The sequence below is a fragment of the Leuciscus leuciscus genome (genome assembly GCF_965113295.1).
Source record: "Leuciscus leuciscus genome assembly, chromosome: 17".
Taxonomy (NCBI): Eukaryota; Metazoa; Chordata; class Actinopteri; order Cypriniformes; family Leuciscidae; genus Leuciscus; species Leuciscus leuciscus.
This window is the reverse complement of record NC_138741.1, coordinates 20,878,948-20,905,661: the sequence shown is the minus strand read 5'-3', so window position 1 is coordinate 20,905,661 and position 26,714 is coordinate 20,878,948. Positions and strand designations below refer to the sequence as shown.

The 26,714-nt window shown below is 40.5% G+C and overlaps 1 protein-coding gene across 3 annotated transcripts in view; it reads right to left on the bottom strand.

Moving 5' to 3' along the window:
• The window catches only part of ryr2b (ryanodine receptor 2b (cardiac)), a 71,794-nt gene extending 45,321 nt beyond the window's left edge, over window positions 1-26,473 (bottom strand). For 2 of the 3 annotated variants that reach the window (XM_082144038.1, XM_082144039.1), the window contains exons 1-34: window positions 26,322-26,473; window positions 22,872-22,988; window positions 22,634-22,738; window positions 13,473-13,547; window positions 13,301-13,379; window positions 13,089-13,201; window positions 12,874-12,991; window positions 12,439-12,535; window positions 12,274-12,348; window positions 12,026-12,182; window positions 11,681-11,851; window positions 10,862-10,983; window positions 10,522-10,705; window positions 10,281-10,416; window positions 10,112-10,207; window positions 9,859-9,977; window positions 9,223-9,356; window positions 8,815-9,056; window positions 7,440-7,632; window positions 7,028-7,247; window positions 6,788-6,892; window positions 6,263-6,366; window positions 6,097-6,180; window positions 5,832-5,991; window positions 5,496-5,643; window positions 4,864-5,072; window positions 4,520-4,694; window positions 4,178-4,386; window positions 3,296-3,618; window positions 3,044-3,158; window positions 2,754-2,914; window positions 2,491-2,650; window positions 2,099-2,185; window positions 1,340-1,566 (exon numbers count right to left, since the gene is read on the bottom strand). In XM_082144038.1, the coding sequence (XP_082000164.1) occupies window positions 1,340-1,566; window positions 2,099-2,185; window positions 2,491-2,650; window positions 2,754-2,914; window positions 3,044-3,158; window positions 3,296-3,618; window positions 4,178-4,386; window positions 4,520-4,694; window positions 4,864-5,072; window positions 5,496-5,643; window positions 5,832-5,991; window positions 6,097-6,180; window positions 6,263-6,366; window positions 6,788-6,892; window positions 7,028-7,247; window positions 7,440-7,632; window positions 8,815-9,056; window positions 9,223-9,356; window positions 9,859-9,977; window positions 10,112-10,207; window positions 10,281-10,416; window positions 10,522-10,705; window positions 10,862-10,983; window positions 11,681-11,851; window positions 12,026-12,182; window positions 12,274-12,348; window positions 12,439-12,535; window positions 12,874-12,991; window positions 13,089-13,201; window positions 13,301-13,379; window positions 13,473-13,547; window positions 22,634-22,738; window positions 22,872-22,988; window positions 26,322-26,366 (4,865 nt within the window). In that variant the 5' untranslated portion in view covers window positions 26,367-26,473. The remainder of the gene's footprint in view (window positions 1-1,339; window positions 1,567-2,098; window positions 2,186-2,490; window positions 2,651-2,753; window positions 2,915-3,043; window positions 3,159-3,295; window positions 3,619-4,177; window positions 4,387-4,519; window positions 4,695-4,863; window positions 5,073-5,495; window positions 5,644-5,831; window positions 5,992-6,096; window positions 6,181-6,262; window positions 6,367-6,787; window positions 6,893-7,027; window positions 7,248-7,439; window positions 7,633-8,814; window positions 9,057-9,222; window positions 9,357-9,858; window positions 9,978-10,111; window positions 10,208-10,280; window positions 10,417-10,521; window positions 10,706-10,861; window positions 10,984-11,680; window positions 11,852-12,025; window positions 12,183-12,273; window positions 12,349-12,438; window positions 12,536-12,873; window positions 12,992-13,088; window positions 13,202-13,300; window positions 13,380-13,472; window positions 13,548-22,633; window positions 22,739-22,871; window positions 22,989-26,321) is intronic. The other variant, XM_082144040.1, reaches the window with a different exon arrangement.
• Window positions 26,474-26,714: the final 241 nt, after the last annotated feature.

Sequence of the window (26,714 nt, the reverse complement as noted above, 5' to 3'; positions counted from 1 at the left end):
ATCAGCGATTTCAGGCCCAAAAAAGGCCCAAACATAAATGATCATATTCATCTAATCTTTCCTAACGATCCGCTAGCTGCCCGCCCCATAAGCAGGCCGTCAAAAAAACGCGTCTCTGTAGGCAGCCTAGGCTCTGAGATCTGCACAAAAACAATTGGTTTCACCAACCACTCAAAACCAAAATAAATAGTGTTCCAACCAATCACCGAACGGGGGTGGGTGTTGTGAGGTTTTGCGCTCGTGCACGGCTGCACGCGAAGCGATGCAAAGTCGGAGAACACGAGCGCAAAACCTCACAACACCCACCCCCTGTCGGTGATGTGTTTGGGCCTTTTTTGGGCCTGAAATCGCTGATACAACCTTTAATTGTCGGTCACATTCACATTCAGTTTAGTTTGTCTAGCTATCATTTTCATAGACTCTTACCCTTTGTCCCAATGTCCATACTATCCATCCTAAATAGTATGTGAGATTAAAATAAGTGCATCCCAAGCATAGTATGTTGAAAAGAGTATGTCAAAAGTCCCCAGATGGTCTACTTCTACTATTTCCAGTAGATTTTCGAAGTGTGGATCCGTGCACACTCTAAAGGCTAATATTGTGCTTAGGAGGAGGATTCAGTTCAGAACTACAAGCATGAGTAAAATGTGTTAAAAAACTACAAAACATGGCGGATATGCGCGAGAGAGGAGAGGTTTAGATAAAGGTTTGATTGACTATTAATAATCAAAGTTTAACCTATTAAAAAAAAATTTATTTACGGTAATGTTATCTGTGTTATAGTCACCTTCACCAGCCCTTCGCCCGTCTCCTGAACCTCCAACCTCAATCATGTTACGACGCAAGGCCTTGCCTTTCCAGAGGTGGGTGTTCGGTCACATTCATATTCAGAATAGTTTGTCTTGGTTTCATTTTCATGGAATCTTAGTTTGCTTATGGCTTCCTGTTTCCTTTGAACTCATTTTCTAGCCACTTGTGTCACCATGGTTATTGATTTAACGATCACACCTGTTTGTATTCATTATCCCAGTGAAGTCCCTCACTTTGGTTCATTCATTTATCTGGTATTATTTGTGCTACACACTCTGTTTCGTGGACTCTTGCTTTTGTATGTACCTGAGTGGATTCTGTGTAATAAATTTAATTCATTTAATTAATCTTCATTGGAAACTAAGACTAAATTAAACTAGTTAAATGTCACATCTAAAATTCTAATTGACAAAATTCAAATCTTTTTAGTAATATTTCTAGCTCTATAGATAAAAATGGCAAAAAAAAGTTTAAAGTTTTTAAATGTATACGTTAGCAGCAACTTGACACCTCCAAAGTGACCTCTGACCTGCTATCCTCAGGTATATACAGGGTCATGATCTGTCGGATCTGAGTGCAGCGAGCTCTCCAGCCATTTCTCTCCTCCAGACGGGTCACTTCCACAGGCTGAGAGTGGTCGGGTACTCGGGTCCACCGCATAGGCGTTAAGTGTTGAACACACAGTCTGGGAGGGCACTGAGGTCTTGCATTTCTTCTTTCGCTCCAAAAAACTCCCGCTGATAGTGGCATCACATTCTGTGAGCAACATTACAAATATAAACTGCAGCAAATATTATAGGAAAACTAGATACAAAGTTGTTTGATGTTTCATTTGTTAAGTGCAGATCAATAGTGATATACTTTTTTCTGGGCATTCTGATATAATAAAATATCATATAATATAATATAAATTAATAATAAAGGGAAATAAAACAAATAACTGCACAGTGACAAAATCTAAATATATAATATCTATAATTATGATGCAAAATACATATTTGTATATTTGTGTATGGAGCTATTAGAGTGCACAAGAAAGTCTAATTTGATATTGATCTGTACTCTTGTGCTGATTTAAGCCAAGCTCAGCCAAAATGGATGTGTTGCAGCCCATTTTAAGAAGACTGATACTGCATTCAAGGTTTTAATTTATTAATGCCAAAGGAGCCATTGCTGGCAATTGAATTCTTTTAAAGCTTGCAAGGACATCCATTAGGCTGAAAGAAGCACCTTTTCACAGATTTATTTGGTCTGGCCATGGAGAACAGAACTGATGTATTGGGTGTACCTTGATACGTCCCAGCTCAAACTGGAAGACATCAGGACTGGTGGGTTTAGCAAATACAGCAGGGAAGAGCTTGGTGCCAGGTTCCACCTACAAATGGAGAGACATAGCTGAAGTCAAACTAAAATTTACACTTATATCTAAACATATGAATAAATAGTATGTAGCAAGTGCTTTTCTGCTTGTTTCTGGCTCAAATCATGACTACATAGTCAAGATATGCTAGAAATTATGGAATTTTTATAAATGCAAGCATCATAATATTTTATTAGACTGTGTATGCTAAGATTATTAGAATACACTAATGTACTCTAACCTAAATGATACAATAATGATAGGTAAAATATGCAACGCTAAATAACTGCAATGTCACCACTTCTGACTTTAATGTTTACCTGGAAGTATGTTGCAAGCTCCTTGCCATTAGCTGTGAATGTCAGGAACCCTGTTGCTGTGTCAGCCAGACAGCCAATCTCCAGCCCGCTGCTGTTGCGACTGTGGGACAGAGCACTGCCCTCTGCTGCACTCACCATGTAACAGCTGCTACGCTTGACACTAACAAATACACACAGAATTTAGACACACAAAGTTTATCCTATTTTGAGGATAGGTTTAGCTTTAAAGATACAGCATCTTTCAAATGCCCCATGAGTCCTACCTCTCGTGAACTTTGCCCCACTCATCCCCAAGAGTGACTGTGACACTGCAAATGCTGTCCAGGTCAAATGTCACATCATGATGGTTGAACTTCGAAGTTACCCATCCGACCCAAACGTAAGAGGGCTCCTGACTGTAGGGGATTCTCACAGAGTAATAATACTGCAGTGAGAAAGACGAGATAAGATTATGTTATCATACTCTAACTCAAGACTACTTGCTTGAAAGTCACAGGGTCCCATTCAGTGATCCAGAAACAAATGGATCAATAAGAAAAGGGTTATTGTCTACCGTAGTACAGTGAACGAGGCGGTTGTCTTCATCTTTCTCGATGGCCAGCACTTCCTCCAACAGACGAGCTGATGAGTGACTAGTGTTTAACTCTGTTTTCTTCTTCAACATAAACCTGCAGCCACCAATTTATACAGGTTTGTAAAGACAATTTCAGTCAATAGTTTCTCCTCCTTAGATTAATCATGTTAGTTAAATTGTGTTTGGTGTTCTAGAAGCAAAAGTGAACAAGAAGGAGTGAAGTGAACTCACCGCTGTTTGAGTCTGGATGGCTTCTCCTGACTGTGGTCCTTGTGATTATTGAGTTCATCTCTGGATCCTGCGTATCTGTGAGCTTTCATCAGTAACTCAAAGTCAGAATCTGCTTCTCCTTCCTCTGGATCTTTGAGTTGGCACACCACACCGCTGCTGTGGGGCACAGTGACCTCGCCAGGGCCGGAGAAAACCTGTGCACACTCGACTGGCATGCTCAGACGGTAAAATCCAACAGAGCTTGTGCCCCTTTCCTGCTTCCCAAAAAACCTCTGTGTTACTTTCAGACATGGGGTGTTGTCGACTGTTCCAACACGAATCACCTGGGTAGCAATTTGAACATTATAGAACATTGTATGAGACCATACAATAATTCAGGTTGCAAAACAACTAAGAAATTTAGTTGTGGTGGTCCTGCCTTAAATAGAGGACATTTGATAATAAAATAATAATAAATAAAATAATAAAATAATAAAAATAATAAAATAATAAATATTTTATATATGTGTCCAATGACATAATTTCAACATTTTATTTATATTATATATGTATAACATTTTAAAATAAAGAATAAAACAAAATATTTTTTATATATTTGTCCAAGACATATTTGAAACAGTTATATATTATTTTATAATGTAAATCAATTAAAGAAATGAAATGAAATGAAATAATGAAATAAAAAGAAATAATGAAATTAAATAATGAAATTAAATGACATGATGAAATAATGAAATTAAATGAAATTAAATAATTAAATGATGAAATTAAATAATGAAATGAAATTGAAATTAAATGAAAAACAAGTGCTCAGTTTATCTGCAAAAATATGATGAAATATAATAAAATCTGATATGATAAAAATGATGTAAATTAACTAACCTGTATGTTAGGATGGTCATCGGGTATAGGAATGAACAAGGGCTCTCTCCAACTCATCCACAAAGGTAGATCTTTGGTCATGTTCAGACCAAAGGGCTGGTATCCCTCTTGTAGGCCACAAACACCGAAGTATCTCAGTGAGTCAACCTGACGACCCAAATTTAGACGACCCACCTGGTTTATCCCTATACTACAAACAGGCAGGAAACCTACAATTTATCAAAGAGAAGACAGCGAGAAATGTATGTTATACAAAGCAAAAAAATACACATTTAAATATATATAATTCAAATAAATTTGATAATTGCGTGTCAGAATGGAAAATGACCACAGAGAACATACCATCAGACATATTAAAGTCTTTTACAGCCAGTTCAGAACCACGACTGTTTAGCAGTAGCTCTCCATTAAGAGTAACCATCATAGTGCATGTAGTCAGGTCCAACAAACAGCCAATTACATCCCCCCTCTTCCAGCGGCCACCCAATTGCTCTTCCCCACCATGCCACCACTGCCCCTAAAACATGCATGTGAGAGGTGAACAAAAATGATATTACCGATATCCTTTTTTCTTTTTTTTAATGATCTTTAATTGTTCCAAAAGGCATCTCAGACTCAGTCAATATATAGTCAGTATACGATCTCAGTAAAATTTGCTTTGCCATAATAAATTATCATTGAAATACCTTAGAACCATCAAACACAAAGGCCTGTTCATCTGACCCAAGATCTACGTCAGGTTTACATCCAGGTCGTGCCCAGCCCACTCTCATCTGTCCATCAGTTACAGCCTCAAACTCAAAGTACCATTTGCCATAATGCACTGCAAAGGGCTGCTCCAGGCGGAAAATCCGAAATCTCTCTGCAGCCACAGATTTAATATTGATACTTGAGGCTATGGGAGACAAAAATAAAACAAATGTTTATGTTGATTTACTACCATTCAAAATTTTAGCTTGGTAAGATTTTATTTTTTTTTATGTTTTTGAAAGCAGTCTCTTATGCTCACCAAGGCTGCATTTATTTGAGCAAATAAAGTAAAATGTGATGTGATGGCAAAGATGTATTTTTAGCAGCCATTACTCTAATCTTCAGTGTCATATGATCCTTCAGAAATCATTCTAATATGCAGATTTTTATTTATTTTTTTACAAATCTTAAATGAAAAAAAGTTCAAAAGAACAACAATTGAAGAGATGTTTTGTAATAATGTAAAAGTCTTTACTGTAACTTTTGATCTATTTAATGCACCCTTGCTGAATTTCCTTTTTTAATTTTTTTTATCTGACTATACTGCCAAAAAGGATAATGGTCCCACCATGTTCTTGCTCCAGCGGCTCTACAGTATATCCAAACCCAAGAAGGGTACCCAGAGTGTCCCTCATGGCATCTCTACCAGTCTGTTTGTACTTTTCATCCAACAGGGAAAATGGCACTAGTTGGGTACTTCTCTTACACTTAACATCCTGAAACAAAGAGATAGAGTAAAAAGCTACAGTATTTCCACATCAAATACAATGAAAGAAGGAAAATCCAAGTTGGGAGATATACCACTTACAAGTACTACTGTACATATGGACACATTTGGCATTTGCATTCCAATTCTCAAGATTACATTTATATTGTTTGTTTTCAATAAAAGACAAATTTCCACCTGCTGTGGTCCAAAGCTCCAGCCCTGCCTGATACGCTCTCTGGCCCAGATGTTGTGTTCATTCTCAGCCAGTTTTTCCACCAGCTCTTCCTGAGAAGCTGTTAGCACAACACAGGACTGATCCACAGGGGCTGGTTTATATCCGTTCCATAGCTCATACCTGGACAGATGATGTAATTAGGATTCATTTAAAAAGCACTTTTCACTGATGCCTTGTTAATTGGAAAATGTAATTGTCTTAGTGAGGAATTTTATCTTGATTTACTTATTTGAAAGGCGAACGTATTTCACATTCTCCTCTGCATGTTCATCAGAGAGTCCAATATGGACACCAAAAGCCAAAAGAGTCCTTCCACAACACAAAAGGAAGCATGATTAATAACGGAGAGCTAATTAACACAGTATATTAGGCACAATAATCCATGGCATACCTGAGGATGTTCTCAGATGACTGAAGGTTATGAATTCGCTCCTGATCTGGAAGTCTGGAAAACTCGACTAGACATGAGTGTACTTTTTTGCTCTCATCTTTAACCTAGGAGAAGAGATGCAGTTTTTAATATACTCCAGAATGAGAAGGAGCAACTGAATGGATGTTACTTAGGGAGTTTCCAAACTATAATTTGCTTACTTTGCTTTTTCCGAAACAAGGACTTAAATTGTTACAATAGCAAAACTGTTGCTTAAACGTTCCATTCCGCATACCATATATATATATTGGGACAGCATGTCCTGTTTCGAAGAAGTGCAATTTTGAGGTGAAGTTTGGTTTTCAACTGCGATAACTACTGTGTTCAACCACAGAATCAGACACTGCTGTTTACACACTTCCCATTATGAATTGTGGGACCGATTGTTTTGGTGTAGATCCGAGCATATGCGTCAACGAACTGAACTAAGGGAGAAAACAGATCAGGTTTTGAAACAAAGATGTGAAAATGCCCTTAGATACTTACTGGTCCATAGTTCCAGCCCTGCTCTATTTTGTCAATAAGCCAGAGTTCATGGAGATTTTCCGCTAATCTTTCCTTGATCTGCTCCAGCTGTGGAGGATATTCAACCTGACAAGATACAGAGTTGAGAACAGGGGTGTCAGACACTCATACAAGTTGATGCAAGACAGATTGTGGCTTAAAATAACTGCTGTACTGATGCTAAATTTTAAATAATCAGCGAATACTTAAAATTTAAAGTACCTGGCTGGAATCCACTGGAATTGGGGTAAAGGTCACTGGACTAATAGGTACTACAGGGCCTAAGAGGTCACGTTGGCTTTCAGTGTGATTTTGTGTGAGTTCCTGACACAGTTCCAGCTTGCAGCATGTTTTGGGGAGGAGAGCTTCAGCGCACGGAGAGAAACCAGCAGGAGGAAGAAACCTAAACTCCCCCTGTCGACCTCCAAACAGCACACGCACCCTGATGGGAAAATAAATTCAGACACTATTTAAGCAATCGAGGGTACAGTCCTACAGGTCAACATTTAAATGGTTAGGTTGATCTAAAATAAAATTAAGTAGAACTCATTTATCATTGTTCTGTGAATTGTGAACAATCAAACCTACAATTAACACAACATGTAAAATCAAAAACCATTCGAAGGCAACTCACTGCACACCAGTTGAGAAGCTGACCACTGGGAACAGCAACCCATCCACTTTGAAGTTCTCCAGCATGCCTTGAACTGGCTGTCCATTGACCCGAAAGGAGATGCAGGTTGCAGTAAGGTCAAGACAGCAACTAATGACATCATCATCCCTTAGCAAGTGCTGATTGGGTGAGGTAACCCTCCGACCAACTCCTCCTTGGAAAGAAAAACAAACAGGGTTTAGATTTCACTAGACTACATTTATTTGATCAAATATTGTCAATTAAATATTATAGTGAAATATTACAATTAAAAATAACTGTTTTAATTTTTTTCTTTTTTTAAATGTAATCATTAGGCTTATTTGAGATGCGCCTTGCCTAGCCTGAAATGTATGCGAGAGTAGGCGGCTGCAGTGAGAGGAGGAGTGAAAAAAACACAGGCAAGCCGGACAGATCTCTCTTCTCGTAGTGGATCTGCGCAGGCAAGATCAAAGATGGATATCGCGGGATTCACGCTCGTGCACAGTGTTGCTATTAAACTGGATGTAATTCAAGTTCTGTTGCTTTCATATGAAAATAAATAAAATGAACAAGTCACCCAAAGTACTTGTTATTTAATTCCATTCCAAATACATGTTTATCAATAATTTTCTCTTTAATACAGACATATGTGTTTTTATTTATTTTATTTTTTTATAAAAATTAAATTGCATAACCCAAAAAGATCGCACTGTCAGATAGTTTGGGAATATTCACACATAACATATACACATAAAACATGATATTAGAGTTTTAAAATCAAACATTTTAAAAGAGAACAATACATCACAGTTGTTTAAACCAATGAGGATTAAGCTGTGTCGTCAGCAAGTCGTTTCCCATCGTGCTTTTTGATCAGCGCAGTCGGTGGAGAGCAACTGCGCTCGACTGCAGAATCCGACACGTGCGCCTTGCGCTTGCGAGAGATTTTTAACATACGTCAGCATAACATCAGAGAAAGGCGGACCGCACTCGGACACATTTCTAACCATGCATCTCGCGCTGATCACCGGTGATCGGTTCTGCGCAGATTTTGCTCATCTCAAACAAGCCTAATATTACTCCAGTCTTCAGTGTCACATGATCCTTCAGAAATCATTCTAATATGCTGATCAAGTGCTCAAGAAACATTTCTTGTTAATCAATGTTAAAAACAGTTGTGCTGCTCAAAATTTTTGTGGACAGTATGATGAATTTTTTTAGGATTCTTTTATTAATAAAAAAGATCAAAAGGACAGCATTTATATTGAATAGAATTTTTGTAATGTAAACATTTTTACAGTCACTTTTTGGCAATTTAATGCATCCTGATCCCAAACATTTGAACGGTAGTGTGCAAGCTTAGTTTCCATCTTACCTGTCCAGAGCTGGAGTCCATCAAAGCCATAAGAGCAGAGGTCGTCTCCAACACCGTTTGACCCCCAGCCGTGACCCCCTGTGGGGGAGGGATGGTACCCTTCAGTGCTGGCCCAACCCACTCGCAGGTGAGTAGGCTCTGCTGTCACAAAAGGTTCCACCTTCTCAACTACAACCTCATAATACCACTTCCTGTATTGGGCGCAGTCATCTCTTGCACACAGGAAGATGTTAGGACGTACACTAAACAGAGAAATATGTTCATTGAGATTTTATTTTTAACATTTATTCTCACTGTTTGGTCAATTTCTATATTATAACAGACTAAAATAATATTTTTAGATGTGCTAAAAACCTCTATATGTGTAGGAGTTAAACTTAACAGTTAAGTTTATTGATAACAGGTCACCTGAAAACTTGGTTAACCAGTCTTGTTTGTAGCAACAGGTCTCTTTCTGGCAGCAGTGTATCACAAATCAAATGCTGATTAGAGCGGACGGCCATGCCATGACACACACAGAGTGAGCACAACACGTCCAAGATCTGCAGATGCAATAAACACACATACAAACATGTTAACAATAGTAAAATCCAGAAAGCATTAAGCACAATTATTACATAACACATAAATACACTACAGTTTGGAGTCAGTAAGTTAAAAAAAATTTTTTTTTAAATGTATACTTTTATTCAGCAAGGACACATTAAATTGATTAAAAGTGACAGTAAAGACATTTATAATTACAAAAGTAATGCTGTTCTTTCAAACTTTATAATTCACCAAAAAATCCTGAAAAAAATATCAAGTAGCATAACTGTTTTATCAGCTGATGAAAAATAAGCTTTGCCATCACAGGAATAAATTACATTTTAAACATGTACAATCTATATTATATACAGAAATTATTTTAAATTGTAAAAATGTTTCACAATATTACTGTTTCTACTGTACTTTTGATCAAATAAATGAAGTCTTGGTGAGCATAAGAGACTTTCAAAAAAAAATCTTACAGACCCCAAACTTTTAAATGGTACTGTACATTACCTTATGGTTCCTTCCATGTTTGTCCAGAAGTGAGATGATAGATTTGATGTGGCTTTCCTTAATAACATTCAAAGCTTCAGGACTTTCAACTAAAACACAATGTAACACTTCCAATATTCCTAAAAAAAAAAAAAAAAAAGGAGAAACAAGTAACAAATGAGGGGAGACTCTTTGTGACATCATGTTTAGACCCTAAAATCAACTTAGACATTCTAGTCAAAACACAAACTAAATATTTCTGCAGGACATTTACCAGAGGAGGCCTCCAGCCTCTCCAGTCTGCTGACAAGCCAGTCCAAGGATCCAGAAAACTGGGCACAGTTGTTCCGATTACCCTTGATAAGAGCAGCTGTAGTGAAATGGACATTTTGTAAATCAAAGCTAAACCTTTATTATAAATCTCTAAACAAGTCATCCTATACCTAGCAGCTCATAAAAAGAGTTCAAAATCTTTTCCCATGACTCTCCAGCCTCTTTCCCAGCAGCCTCTTCAAACTGAGTCGCACTATTGTACACATGCAGGTGGTCAATGCAGTCCAGCACCAGAGTGATTATACCCTGAGAAAGGCACAATGAAGCATAACAAAAAAGTATTCGATTCAGACATTATTGCAGTGTGTGGCTACATATAATATGTGTTGTCTCATTTGCCGCAGGTATTACCTCATCTTGGAAGAGATTTTGTCTGTTCTTAAGTGCTCGAATATCTCCCTGTCTGACCTCGTGGTCTTGCCCCATTTCAGGACATTGAAAATAACCAAGCAAATTCTGCAGTGTCAGTCGGACCATCTCAATTGGAAGAACCAAATCAGTAATGTTTTCCTTCTGACTGACATCATCTAGACCCCTTCAGAAAGGAAAGAAAATTCTTATGAAACATAAATGTGCTTCTTTGAACACACTTTGTGCCTTATAAAAGGATTTTAAAAGAGTTTGAATTCAAAATGCTCCAGCAAAGTTGATAAGCACACAGCATTCTGTAAGCTATCACTGTATTATTTACCTAATGAATTGTGAGAAGAGAAGGGCGGAGCTACGAATTAAACAAGCAGCTTGTGACTCCTCCTTTTGAGAGCGAGAAAGGGTGATTCCATCATCCATGTGTCCTTCTGCTTGCAAAACAGCCTGCGAGAGAGAACCACTTCACTTCATGCATTTGAACCAGAATACAAATATTAGACAGAACAATTAAAAAAGAAAGGTGTCGGCTTTTTTTAATTGCAGTTCCTGAGCTCACTTGAAACTGTCAGTAAGATATATATATATATATAAATATATATATTTATAAAGAAATATATATATTTATAAAGAAATGTATTTAGTTATTAAGTTATTCAATTAAAAGTTATTCAGCAAGGATGCATTAAATTGACAGGAAAGACATTTACAATGTTATAAAATGTTTTTTTTTACTTTCTATTCATAAAAGAATCCTGAAAAAAATCATGGTTTCCACAAAAATATTAAGCTAAATATTTTCAACATTGATAATGATTAAAAAATATATATTTCTTGAGCTGCAAATTAGCATATTAGCATGATTTCTGAAGGATTATGTGACACTGAAGACTGGAGTAATGATGCTAAAAATTCAGCTTCGCCATCACAGGAATAAATGACATTTTAAAACATAAACAAATAGAAAACAATTATTTTAAATTGTGATCTTTTTTTAAATATTACTGTTTTTACTGTAAATTGTTACCAAGTAAATGCAGTCTTGTTGAGCAGATACATTGTTGAAAGACTTAAAAATATCAAGTGATCTTATCCATATATAGTATGACTTTGGACCTTATTTGATTTATTTACACAAGTTTACCTGTCTCTGTGGCACACTTTCCTTCCGTCTCTTAGTGTCAGTGGTCTGATATGTGAGCCAAAGCCCAGAGTCAATGTGCTGAATGAAACAGAGTGAGTCTCCATATTTGATCTCAGGTACGCCCATGCCATCTCTCCTCTTAACAAAGTGTGAGCTCTCCTGGCTCTCTTCCTATAAAAATACAATAAAAATAAAGTTTGCATTAATCATCACAATTTAATATCACACCACAACAACAACAAAAAAACGTATTATATACCAAAAAATATGATTATACTATGTAACCACAAGTATTTATTGATTATAATATGGTTTATGTTGAGTTTAGAGATGATATTATCCAACCTTTGATGCACGGAAGGAGAATGCTGTACTTTTAACATCGGCTCTCTCTCTTTCCACCAGCTGTAGTCCCTGATCGTGAGTCAGTCCCAGGTATGATCCGGTGGTAAGGTGCCGAAGACGGAACGGCTGACCCCAGTGAGTGTGGCTACCGCTCCACCTGCAAACAATCTGTTACTAACACAAACTGACAAACACAGAGCGAATCTACTTTCAACTGTCATCTGCAAACTAGCTTAAGGGACACCTACGCAACATGTAACATTTCAAGCCTCCATAAAGATCGAGCCTGATGAGATACCGAGCCTCCCTCGAAATGGACAGATCTGGAGGAAGAAAGGAAAAATGGTCATGAAGGAAAAAGCTGTAATAAGTGTCAACAATCTGTCTCCGATCAGTAAGGTGACCTCTCTGACCTGCGCTCTTCCCGTCTGTGATCCGCTGCAGGAATGGTCAAACATTCATCTGTGTGTCCATGTAGCAGACGCACAGTGTCCCCTCCTCGCACATGACCTACAATTCAAAATTAAATTCATAAAAAAAGAAAAATTTTATACAAACCTCCCGCAAAAATATTACATTATAAAATATTTTATTTACATCCATATTTACACCCATATATTTTTTTTTTTATATTTACATTTAATAAAATACAATATGAGCAAATGTAAAAATGGACAAATGTAAAGAAATTGTATTGGAAACAAATATATATATATGGCAAAAAAAAATGTGTGTGTGTGTGTATATTTCTTGATAATGTATTCAGCCAATGAGCATGAAAATCAGCCATTAAGACCTTCAGACACTAAACAAATGTTTAAATTGATAGTGTGAAATTGGTCATCTACCCTGCGTCTCCAAAGTCCCAGAAGAAACAGGGGCCACACTCCACAGTGTTTGCTGGAAGGCAGCATCCACCCGGCCAATGCCATTGTTATTACCTTCACCGTTACTCCACGACACATGCTAGAAAGAGAGCGACAGGTTGTCACACTGCATAAAAATATTGATATACAGACAGACAATTAGATGAACAGATGGACGAACAGATGGATTCACTCACTAAGTATCTCTCAGAGGAAATACTAACTAAGATGAGATCATCACCCACTCTGACTTTCTCCCCCTCTGACCTCTGTTTAGAGGCAGGGTGAACCGTCCACCAACACACCTCACCTGAAACCATACAAAGACGAAATCATTAACATCAATATAATGGCAGCCCTAGTCTTTAATTAAAACATTCAATATACAAAAAAAGAGAATATGAATTACCCTTTGTTTCCTCCTGCAAACCAACATCAAAAGCCAGTTTGTCAGAGGAGAGGCCTGATGTGGACATGCAGCAAAGATACTAAAACAAGACAGAGGAGACAGCAGATTTACACTTCATAGTATCAGTATGGAAGCCACTAATTAATAACAGGAATATAAAGACTGGTCTTACCATGTCACTGTAAACATGCCGAAACAGCACTGCTTGGCCATAGAGCAGAGTACGACGCCCAGCTGCCTCACGGGACTGAAACAAAACACTCTGTGATATTTTACAATTGTTTGGCACAACTTTAACATTTGTTTACAAGTTACAGCATGAGTGAGAAATATGTCACCTGTATATTGACCTGAGGTATATTATAGTGCAAAAGTTTGGGTTGGTTTATTAATATTTATGAAAGAAAGTATCTTATTCTCACCCATGCGGCATTTTAATATAGGCCTATTTTACATTTACATGTATTCATTTAGCAGACGCTTTTATCCCAAGCGACTTACAAATGAGAACAATAAGCAGTTAAACTAACCGGTTTAAGCAGAACATAAAAAAAAATAAAAAAATTATTCCTGTGATGACAAAGCTACATTTTCAGCAGCAATTACTCCAGTCTTCAGTGTCACATGATCCTTCATAAATCATGCTGATAAGGCTCAAACGTACCTGTGGCGTGGCAACATTTTTGCAAAATATGTTGGGTCGTGCACGTTTCACGACAGTTTCAAAGTGAAATGTCCAGTGACTGGCGCTAAAAGCGTGTTTAGTTTTTTTCCGGAACGTGAAAATGGTAAGTGATGCAAACTCCAAAATATATTCGTTTACAAATCATGCATAAAAATGGTAAAAATTAAAAATTAAACAAATAAAAAAAAATCTAAGTGTTTTGAGGTTATAACATATTTGTGCAAGGAGCCGCGTGAAAACAAGTCTGTATTAATCCATAATCTGCCCTGTAATCAGAATTGTTTGTGTGTGAAAACGATCAAAAGTGCTTGCTGTTTTACTGCCTCTGGTGTTCATTTATATTAGAAACTGCAGTGATGTACGTGTTGGTATGTATTTGCGTTTTGTACAATTTTTGCCACGGGTACGTTTTTCCAATGAGCCTGTGTTAAACAAATGGACAAAGTACACAACTTCCTTACTTGAGTGAAACTACAGATACTATTGGTCAAATATTACCGAAAAGTACAGAAATACTAAAAAGTAAATGTCAATGCATTGTTTTATTATTGTTGCATTGTTGTAATACTTACAGTACCTTATGGCTCTGAATCTATGCCTGCCTACTTACCCTCATATCAATATCAAATTTATTTCAAGAACACAGTTCCAGTAGTGGGATTGAATGTGAGATTGAATAAGTGCACTCAATAACGTCCGCAATGGTTTCGGACACCCAAATGGCTGTTCCCTCAAAAAGTGCCCTATTTAAAGAAAAATGACTTTTAGTAGGCTATGAATATGTTAGCCTTACTGTTATAAGCTAGTGTACTCCAAAACAATGACAAAATTCGCATTTAGAAGACCAAACCCAACGTTGAAAATGAAAATCAGGTTGATGTCAGAATCCAACGTCAGATTGACGTTAATCTCCAACGTTGGACAGACGGGTTGACTTGTGAGTCATCACAAAAAAGTGATGAAACCAACATCAGTCGGGTTCTGACGTCAATCTGACATCGGGTTCTGACGTCAACCCGACATTATTTTCCAACCAAACTCATGTTGACATCAATCTGACTTCGGGTTCTGACGTCAACCCGACTTTCATTTGCAACCAAAATGCAACCCCTGCAACCAAAATCATCCCCTGACTGACGTTACTACTTTCTACTCAAGGACCTTGACAGAAATGTAGTGGAGTAAAAAGTACGATATTTGTCTTTCAAATGTAGTGAAGTTAAAGCTGCAGTCCGTAGCTTTTCCTCTTTGTCGCCATCTCTGTTCGAAATCTGCAATTGCAGTTATTTGCGGAATTATCAACTTTACGTGGGTTGTACATCGGCATCAAACAGCGCGGATGAATCCAATGTTCTCTTTCATCATCTCGTTTCGAGATCCACCTATGGGAAGGGCATCCGTACCTGACCTCTGCAGAAGCATCCAATTGCACCAAGTCTGGCTAGACAGACAGAAGCGCGCAGCCAATGCCAGGTAAGGCCACACCCCCTTACCTAAGGCATATAGCTGTCAGGCGCGCTGCTATTCCTCAGTTGACATTCGCTTCTCGCGATCTCTGCACTGACACAGTTCGGTTGGATTAACGTTACGCTGCTCACTTTCGAGTCTTCAGGAGGACATATCGCCAGATCAGCCTCCGCCAGACGTGAGTGACAGTCGTTTCTTCAGCCTATCCGCTGTGTTTTTTGCATCCGGAGCCGCCCGCGCTCTCGCTGTCCTTCACCTGCTCCTCCTTACATGGCTGCCCGCCACGGATTTTTCCGAGTTCTTCACCGCTAGCCCACCCATGGCTATGTGACCGTCTAAACAGCCGCTTCTCCGGGGAACAGCCTATCACGACGAGCCTGCCCGGCCGCGTGTGGTGCTCTAATCGCCGCTAAGGACCCTCTCGTTCTGCGCTGTTTGCTTGAGCTTAACACGCTCAAGAAGCTTTGGAGAACCCGGAGAATGCGGTCATTGTAATTGCTGCACATGTAGCTTTTTACTAAGCCGGCTTTTAGTTGCACGACCCAGCGCGCCGTGCTCGGCCTTTCTGACTCGGATGGGGGACACGGTGATGATGACGCACTACCGGGGGACTCCCGGAGCGCCACCTCTCTAAATATTTGAGCTGACATCAGCCCAATCCGCATTCCCTGAAGAGGACATCTTCGCGGGAAAACCTCACTCTCGTTGACGAACCGGCCGGTTCCGGCGACGGGGATGACGCGGTCCTTTTAGCGTTCCCTAGGCTAGCGCTTACGCGGCTTTGCCTCAGTCCATCCTCCTGGAAGTTTGTGAGCGAGCGGCCGTTCGTCTCAACATTGTGTGGCCAGCTCCACAGAGCGCCACCGACCAGGATAGGAATATTTACGACGGGTAAGCGCTGAGACCACCGCCCAGTCTGAGGAAACAACTCTTAAAACTGGAGCGTCCCGCTAGACTGTTAACACGGTCTCACGGGCCTTGATGTGTTACGATTACGTGTTGAGGCTTTCAATTTATGCCCCGAACGCAAGCGGCCTGCCTGTTGTTCGACCGTTGGGAGTATCGAGCCCGCGTTCACGGGCCACGAGGACGTTGTGTGTGTGTACCCCCCCACCCAGTTATTAAAGGCTTCGGCCCCAGTGTTTCCCAACACAAAACACACACATTACTAAACAACACATTTAACAAATGAATTCGTGCAGATTTATATATCTGCCAACATAGAGAGCCAATCTCTCTGATCCCATGCATGTCGCCCTGAGTCCGTCCACAAGAGGGCTCCATTGCCTCACAAATCAACTAGCTGGGCTCACACAGCTCAGTTGCGGCTGCCCAGCCATGTGTTTTTAGTGGACGTTGTGTGTGGAAGGCTTCGGCCCCTGTGTTCCCCAACACAAAACACACACATAACTAAATAACACTTTAAAACAAACGAATTAAATAAATCCGTTACAGAGAGAGTATCTCTCTCCGTGGATATTATTTTTCTGCCTGCAGTGTGTTTTTAGTGGACGTTGTGTGTGGAAGGCTTAGGCCCCTGTGTTCCCCAACACAAACACACACATAACTAAATAACACTTTAAAACATACAAATTAAATAAATCCGTTACAGAGAGAATATCTCTCTCCGCGGATATTATTTTTCTGCCTGCACTTAAGACTGCCCAGTTCATGTGTTCAGGAGATATGTGTGTTTTCCGCCCACTTTCAGGCCTTGTGAGGGAAAGTTTAGCACAGTGGACACCACACTATGTTCCCCTCACTCTGTCAATAAAGGCTCCGGCCCCAGTGTTTGCCCAACACAAAACACACAAAGTTACGAATCAAATGAATTTGTTTTGGAGAGAAGACCTCTCTCCGCAGAGAAAACTTCTCACTGCAGAGGGAGGAAATCCCTCCGAACCCCTGCATGTCGCCTCTAGTGTGCCCACTAGATGGCGCCTTTGCATCACGAATGAACCAGCTGGGCCCATACACCCCCGCTCCGGCCCGAGCGGGGGCGCTCTCGAGTCACGAAGCGGCTTGGCAAGCCATTTCAGCGCCCGAGTGGGTTTTGCGTACCGTAACCTAGGGTTACAGGCTGCAGTTTGCAATAAAACCTCCACTTTTCAACGGCGTTCTCTCTTCTTACACAGAAGAAAATGCCTCACACATTCTGAAAGAGGAAATTTCCTCCCTCCTTAACAAGGGAGCGATTCAGATGGATCTTATAAACCATGGTTTTTATTCCTGGTATTTTTATGTTTCCAAAAGGCGTGGTGCCCCCCGCCCTATATGGACCTTCGAATGTTGAACAAACATTTGAGGAAATACAATTTCAGAATGTGACACAAGGCTCTCTCACCCGTGCCATAAAGCAGAACGACTGGTTCACATCAGTCGATCTGAAAGATGCTTTCTTTCACATAAGTATCTACCCTCCACACAGGAAATATCTTCGTCTCGCCTACCAAGGCATTTGTTACGAATTCACAGTTCTTCCGTTCGGGCGAAATTTGAGTCCCCGAACTTTCTGTCTGTGTGTGGAGGCGGGCGTGGCGCCCCTGAGACTATCAGGGCTGAGAATTCTGAATTACATATACGATTGGTTCATCATAGCCAAATCGAAGGAGAAGGTGTCGCTGGACACCGGCCGGGTGCTCGCGCACATCACATCCCTCGGGTTCAAGGTGAATGCGAGCAAAAACAATCTGACTCCCAGTCAGAATGTCTTTTTCCTGGGCTTAGAATTGAACTCAGTCTCCTTGCGAGTGTGTCTCTCTCAAGAGCGCGTTCGCTCTCTGATGAACTGTCTGTCTCAGTTCAGAGAAGGGGCGAGAGTACAGTATCGCACATGCCTCAGGCTGCAGGGTCTCATGGCTTCATCTATCCAAGTTGTGCCGTTGGGTCTCCTGAGAATGAGAGCGTTCACGAAATGGGTTTTGTCACTACATTTCAGCCCGATTCGCGATCTCTGCCGCTCGGTAACAGTGACGCGCGCCTGCTCGGCGGCCCTGCGCCATTGGGAGAGCGAGAACTTTACGCTCGGGGAACCCCCTTGGGACGGTTACGATGCGGAAAGTTGTGACGACAGATGCGTCCTTAACAGGCAGGGGAACCACCCAGGAAGGCAGAATGGTGAACGGTCTGTGGCTGAGCAGACTACGTTCAGCGCACATTAACTATTTAGAGCTTTTACCATTTGGAAAGCTCTGAATCATTTTCTGCCTCGCCTGCAGGGACATCCCGTTCTAGTACGGTGCGATAATACCACGGCAGTGGCTTATATCAACCGTCAGGGCGGCATGCGCTCGTTGAAACTCCACGCTCTAGCTTACAGGCTGTTGGTGTGGAGCAGACGGGTTTTTCTGTCATTACGCGTGACTCATGTTCGGGCATTCTGAACAGAGGCGTGGATCTGCTATCGAGGGGAAACCCAATCTAAGGGGATTGGCGTCTTCACCCGCAGATAGTGGAGATGTTATGGATGAGATTTAGACAGGCAGCCGTAGATCTTTTCGCCTCGCGCGAAAACCACCATTGTCCTATGTTCTTCTCGACTAAGGGACGTGGACGCGCCCCTCAGGGCAGACGCACTGGCCCACCCATGGCCCAAAGTGCTGCTGTATGCTTTTCCTCCCCTGTGCCTGATATTTTCACACTGGCCAGGGTGAGAGAGCACGGCCTGTCTCTCATTCTGATAGCACCCAGGTGGCTCAAATCCCCGTGGCTGGCAGAGATAATCCCTCTGTTGTACGCCGAGCCATGGCGCCTTCCCCCTCGCACGGACATACTGTCCCAAGCCAACGGGGAGATTTACCACCCCCACCCGGACAGGGTGACTCTCTGGGCCTGGCCTGTGAGAGGACGAACCTAAATGCACTGGGGCTCCCGCCGCGTGTAATCGCCACTACTCAGAATGCCAGGGCCGTTTCCACACGATCCCTATATGGCTGGAAGTGGCAAGTGTTCGAAGGGTGGTGTGATGGGCGTGGTCTCACATCTTATCAGTGCTCGGTGCCTGATATTTTGTGTTTCCTGCAAGACCTCATGGAAAGAGGCAGGTCTTTTTCCACCATTAAGGTCTACCTGGCTGCGTTTTCAGCCTGTCATGTGGGTTTTGAGGGCTCCACCGTCAGGCAGCACCCTCTAACCTGCAGTTTTATGAAGGGTGCACGCCGCTCTTTGCCGGTCATCAGGAGATCTGTTCCAGGGTAGGACCTCTCCATGGTGCTGGAAGCGCGGTCTCTTTATCCTTTTGAGCCTCTGGGAAGTATTTCCCTTAAGCTGCTGTCCCTCAAGACAGCTTTGCTCTCGGCCTTGGCATCTGCTAAACGGGTCAGTGAGCTACATGCACTCTCGGTTCAACCCTCGTGCGCCAAATTCTCCCTAAGTGGAGATAAGGTTTCCCTTAAGCCTAACCCGGCCTTCATGCCGAAATGCTTCCCTGTGTTCACTTCGGAGGTTTTGGAGCTATCCGCTTTTCACCCTCCACCCTTTGCCTCCTCGGAGGATCAGGGGCTGAATGCTCTGTGTCCCGGTCGCGCTCTGCAAGCATGTATGACCAGGACCAGTGCTTTCCGCAAGAGCGACCAGCTCTTTGTTTCAAGGGCTCCCCCGCACAAGGGGAGTCCCATTTCAAAGCAATGCCTCTCACATTGGCTTGTGGACGCTATACTATGGCTTATGAAGCAAAGGGAGTGCAGCCCCCAGGGGGCATCAGAGCTCATTCTACACGGGGCTTAGCCGCCTCTTGGGCTTTGTTCAGGGGAGTGCCACTGCAAGACATCTGCTCCGCGGCCAGCTGGGCCTCTCCTCATACCTTTGAGCGTTACTACCGGTTGGATGTCACCAGAACCTCGGTGGCACACTCGGTTCTAGGGGTAGGGTCCTCTTAGCCCTTTCCCACAGCCCCGTTGGGTTAACCAACAAAGAGTGAATGGGCCGGCTGGCCATGTTCATTCCTGTCACCAAGCATTCGCATTCCTTCTTGGGTTTAGCTATGTGCATTGGTGGTGCGGGGGCCATTATCATGTATGGGTCTCATGCATGTTTCATGCCCTGCTTGTCCACAGCAGTTTAGCGTGGCATCACCCTTGCAGGGTCATGTTTGTGGGACGTGTCAGGCACCGCCTCTCTGAGGTGACCGTCCTTCTCTGGCTTTCAGAACCTCACTGTGAGTGTATTGGGCAATCGGGGAGCTGTCCATGTCTCTCCCATAGGTGGATCTCGAAACGAGATGATGAAAGAGAACAATAGGTTACTGTCGTAACCCCGGTTCTCTGAAACATCGAGTGGAGAGATCCACCAGCTTCGCCCCGCTTGCCGCACGAGAAGCGAATATACTTACTGAGGAATAGCAGCGCGCCTGACAGCTATATGCCTTAGGTAAGGGGGTGTGGCCTTACCTGGCATTGGCTGCGCGCTTCTGTCTGTCTAGCCAGACTTGGTGCAATTGGATGCTTCTGCAGAGGTCAGGTACGGATGCCCTTCCCATAGGTGGATCTCTCCACTCGATGTTTCAGAGAACCGGGGTTACGACAGTAACCTATTGTTTTGAGGTGAGTGTGCGGCTGTCAATTCAGAATCACAGAATATACTTTTTGGAAGTATGACCAATATTATAATTTTCAACGGAATATGACGTCTGAACAAGTAAGTAACATCCACTTTTGTTCTGATCAACTAAGGGGGAAAAAAGTATTGCAGTAAATCGCGCTGATTAAATCTAACGATCGCTTATCATATAGGCTAACCGTGCAAATCATAGAAGAGCAGTTATTTTGTACAAACAAATAACAATCATAGTGCTATGAAATAAACGGTGTATAAACGGAATCCCTGTTATGCATAAACGAGTTATAATATATAACATAATATTACATCTTACGTCAGGAAAATTTTTACATTACCGATCTAGCTGCTAATTCAGATCCAATACTTGACAACGGAGGAAGCGGGTTTGATTTTCTTGGAGTAGAGGTGAATTGCTCCCTCTCATAGCTAGCACAAAATAATTCATATTTACCATAATAGCAAAACGAGAAAGGCACAACAAAGGAAACTCCGTAACTGTGTAAATTAAGCGAACAAGTGCGCTGTTACGTAATTTAACTAACTGGCATGAACCAACTTCATGCCAGTATTAAACTATTGAAATGTCTTACCTGTCTAGCAAAAAAAAAAGAAAAAAAAAAGAAGCTGTCTCTGCGTCCGTTTCGAACCCCTTTAAAACACGGAGTTCACGCCATCTTTCAAAAGCCCTGCCGATGTTTATCCTCGTTTTCGCATGGGCCGGTTGCAGTCTCTTTTTTTCTCTAGACACTCCGAAGTCCGAAGTCTTTTGGGTTTTACAACTGGTGAATCTCCAGTTGTCACTGGTGATTGTCGTTTGAAACATTCTGGATCCGCTATAATTTTAATTATTTCAAGTGCTGTGAGAAAAGGCTATAAATCTACTCCTCGAACATCCTCACATGCAATAGCCTACTATCCGAGACTCCTTCTTTATGTGGACACTGGACAGATGCGACGTACGTAATGACGCAAAGACAATCTCGAATTTCCCGCGGAAATTATCACTCATTATTAAAAGCTAACCGATTTGAATCGAGCTAAGTCAAGCAGACAGTTTATTGAACACTGGCTGGTTATGTTTTTTTATTTTATTATTATTTTGGATCATTTTTAACACAAAAAAGTAACGGACTGCAGCTTTAAAGTAAAAAGTCTCCAGAAATAATAAAACTCAAGTAAAGTACAGATACTCAAAGAGTGTACTTAAGTACAGTACTCAAGTAAATGTACTTTGTTTGCCTACTGTCCACCTCTGGTGTTAAATGATATGATGTTTTGGTGCTCAAGAAACGTTTCTTATTATTATCAATGTAGCAGCTGTGCTGCTTATTCTTTTTTTTTTTTTTTTTTGTCAACCATGATTCTTTGATGAAAAGAATTGCATTTATTTTAAATAGAAATATTTTGTAACTTTATAAATGTCTTTCACTTTTTATCAATTTATTGCATCTTTGCTAAAATAAAAGTTGTAATTTCTTTCAAAAAACGTGTGAAACTTGTGAACGATAGTGACCCAAACTTTTGAAAGATAGTGTACGGATGACATATTTCACTGAATATTCATCCACTTTTCATAGTTTGCTGAATTCTGAATTGTCTGAAGCCCCTTTCACCACATTACCCACCCCTGCACACTGGTCTTCATGGTTGGCCAGCATCTCCTGCAGCGCTCGGACAGACAGGCATTGGTCAAGAACAAACACGCACACAGAAAGGTCTGCTGGAACATTCTGTTAACAAGAGGAAAGACGACATGAAACTGCAGGAGCTGTTTTTGAAGCGAATGATCATAATCAGACTGTTCTTACTCATAGCAGTGACTTAGGCCTAGTTTAAAAAATATGAAGTAAATGATCATCTCACCTTTGAGTTGGAGGTGGACTCAAGGTAACACAACCGGTCGCCAAAACCTTCTGCAGCTAAACACAGTTTCTTCTGATGAGGGCCTGATGAGCAACACCTCAACACCAGCTCATCCCGCTGAAAACACATTCACATTACTGACCACAGCTAAGAATAGACTCTTATCTCATCTCACAACATAAAAACACATTATAAATGAAAGGGTTAGTTCACCCAAAAATGAAAATTCTGTCATTAATTACTTGCCCTCATGTCGTTCCAAACCCGTAAGACCCATCTTTGGGACACAAATGAAGATGTTTTTGATGAAATCCAAGAGCTTTCTGACCCCCCACCCGTTAGATGTTATTACCCCTTTCAAGGCCCAGAAAGGTAGTAAAGACAGTGTTAAAATAGTTTGCAGGACGTAACAGTGGTTCAACTTTTATGTTATGAAGAGAGGAGAATACTTTTTGTGCGCAAAAAAAAACGAATTTGAATTTGCTCAGCAAGTCACTCTGGCATTGAGTAATGATGCCTATTAACTATGCCCTTGTAGCCAAGCTGCACCAATCACATTGGTGTATCTGATATAGGCGGGCCAGAGGCGAGCAAAAAATTTGACGACAGCGCTGCGACGTCAAAGTCATTAGTAAACATTGCAAGATGGCTATGGATGAACACCAGTTGTTTGAAACGGCTTTGGCCGCTACAATGAACGAGTTAGACTTGGCTTTTTATCTAAAAGAGGCACAGAAGACGGCGCTCTTATCCTACCTTTGCAAGAAGGACGTTTTTGCTGTTTTGCCGACCGGATACGGCAAGAGTCTAATCTACCAGTTAGTGCCGCTTGTGATTGGTTGTAGTGTTATACAATTGCGTGCAGTGTGATTTTCAAATGCATGCTTGGTGCCACCCCTCGAGTTGGGCGATTTTCATTACTCAATGCCAGACCCTTAATCTTTCGGATTTGGGTCTGGATTTCCAGGCTATGTCATCTCTTGACGCTGTTCACGTAGTAAACACAGTGCAGCACGTCAGAACGCCAGCTCCTGCATTAGCAACACTAGCATGTCATGGTGCTCACATAACAGCATCAGAGTTATGACACGGAAGAGAAGAATTTGTTGAATGAAGTCTTTTTTTTTTCTTTTTTTTTCACAAAAAGTTTTCTCGTCGCTTCATAAAATTAAGGTTGAACCACTCGATGCGTATGGCCGTCTGCCAGAAGCTAGTTATTTTAGTCAATAAAGTATTAAATATGGATATTTTTCTTACACGAACGCATCGCTTCACTTCAGAAGGCCTTTATTAACCCCCGAAGACGCGTGGAGCACTTTTATCATGAATAGATGCGCTTTGATGGAATTCCAAAGACAGACAACTATTCACTTTCATTATCAAGCTTGGAAGAGCCAGGACATTTTTTTTATATAACTCCGATTGTATTCGTCTGAAAGAAGAATGTCATAAATACCTAGGATGGCTTCAGGGTGAGTAAATCATGGGCTAATTTTCCCATGAATATCCCTTTAATTTGTGTTCCGAAGATGAACGAAGGTCTTACGGGTTTGGAATGACATGAGGGGGAGTAATTAATGACAGAAATTTCATTTTTGGGTGAACTAACCATAAACATTTTTTTTTTTTTTTTTTTAAGGGTTTTGATGGAAGAATGCTTAAAATGGCATTCACCTTCAAGTAGAAACAGAAATACAGTCACAAATTATGTTTGCAGCTCTACCACTGTCTTTTATTTTATATTTGTAATGTAAATTACACTTGGATAAATGCACCATAAACTGTGAAATGGAAATGAGAGGGGGGAAAATTCAACATGATACATTGAGATTTGATTAATTGTCCTCAGTAGCACTACTTTGCTAATTTATTATCCTATTCAGGCAATACATTTTTTGTCAAGACAACTATACATTTCTAGAAAATGATTAGTTAACTTTGTAATTATTACATTTTAACTTCTGAAAAAGTGAACGTGTTGCAAAGCAAACAAATAACATTCAAGTTTTGTATAAATGCATGTACATCCCAAAACTAAATATACAAACCTCAGTAAAGTAAAAATGACAATCAGAAATGAATCAGCAACGTTGTTCAGCTTGAAATTATTTGTTAAATATTGGGTAACACTTTATATTATGGTGATGTTGTTACAGTGTACTAATTACACAAATAAGTACTGAGTAAATTACCTTCATGTACTCACAGGGTTAAGGTTAGTGTTAGGGTTGGTTATGGCTTGGTTACGTACGATGCATAATCTACTACTGTTGTTGTTATTATTATAGTAAGTACAAGTAACGTGCAACTATGTCACCTTAAAATAAAGTGTTACCAAATATTGTTTGTCTACCATGTTTTATGTAAATTAACATATTTTTTAATATCTGTGATAAGAGAGCCCCATTTTTCCTGGTTAAATGAAGATTATAAATACATTTTAAACAAATAAAAGGCCCCATATCCTAGATTAAATGTCATGGCTCATCTTACAGTGTGTAGAACAGCAGTGTTTTATGTTGCACTGGTGCAGAGAAGCCTTATAAGGGCTGAATATCTGTGTATCATTCAGTGAATGGAGAATTCCAACACCTCCAGCTTGTCATTTGTGTTTCAGGGACCAGAAATGGGTCACACACACACACACACACACACACACACACACACACACACACACACACACACACACATACACACACACACACACACACACACACACACATGCGCGCACGCACACACACACACACACACACACACACACACACACACACACACACAGACAAACACACCAAGTTAAGGCTTAATTAAGGCTCTAATTAACACAATCTAAAACAATTAATAATTTTTCTGCACGTTACTGTTACAAATGCATGCACTAAATGACACAGTGAATAAGTGGAAGCATGTACTGTATCTGTGTAAGAAAGAGAGAGCACATTTATCTGTTTTAGAGATATGGAGCTGAGAGTGGATAGCTCACACATCCAACAGACTCTCCAGTTCCTCTGTTACTGATAACACAAAGTAAAAATAGACACCAATGATATGGGTCAAACTCTCTCAAATGAGAATTCAAACACTGTAAATCACATCATTGTATTTCATAACTGTATATGACAACAGACACAACAATTAATGATAAATACACAAAGTTATGAGTGATTTCTCAAGCGTAAACATATCATCAGTATGAAATTGCATAAAATAACATTGATGATGTCTGTGGAGTAAGTCCGTGTATCCATATGCATGGCCAAAAAATGTCTCAGATATATTCTTCTGTAACCCATCTGTTAACATGTAATATAAGTTCCTATAACATCAATCTAATAACAAATCCAATTGCAATTTAGTATTTAGCCCTTTTTCTGTCAGTTTTTCTGTAGTTCAGCATAGAGAAATTATTAATTGCATTCAAATGTGCATTATGCTATTTTCCATTTTACTTACAGTTCGCAGAAACTGGATTTCATCTTCCGCCTCTCCAATATCCATGTTCAGGGACTATGTAGCTGTACTTTAGGTCAGGGATCTGTGTGTAGAACCAGAAGACTGAACACCACTCACCCAGCCGCAGGTGCTGAACTCATCCCAGGACAGGGAGACCACGATACCACCCATCATGAGATAATGCTGCTGAGATCTGATAAAATTAAAGTGGGAAAGAAAGGGCTTCTCCATATTTGGTATTTACAATGGAGAAAGCTACCAAGCAAGAAATAAAGAAAAGAAGAAAGTAAAAGCATATAGAAAAACATGTACTGTAATTAATGTGAATTATCTATAAATATTAATATATATATATATATATAATATATATTTTATATAAATATTTATGTCTAA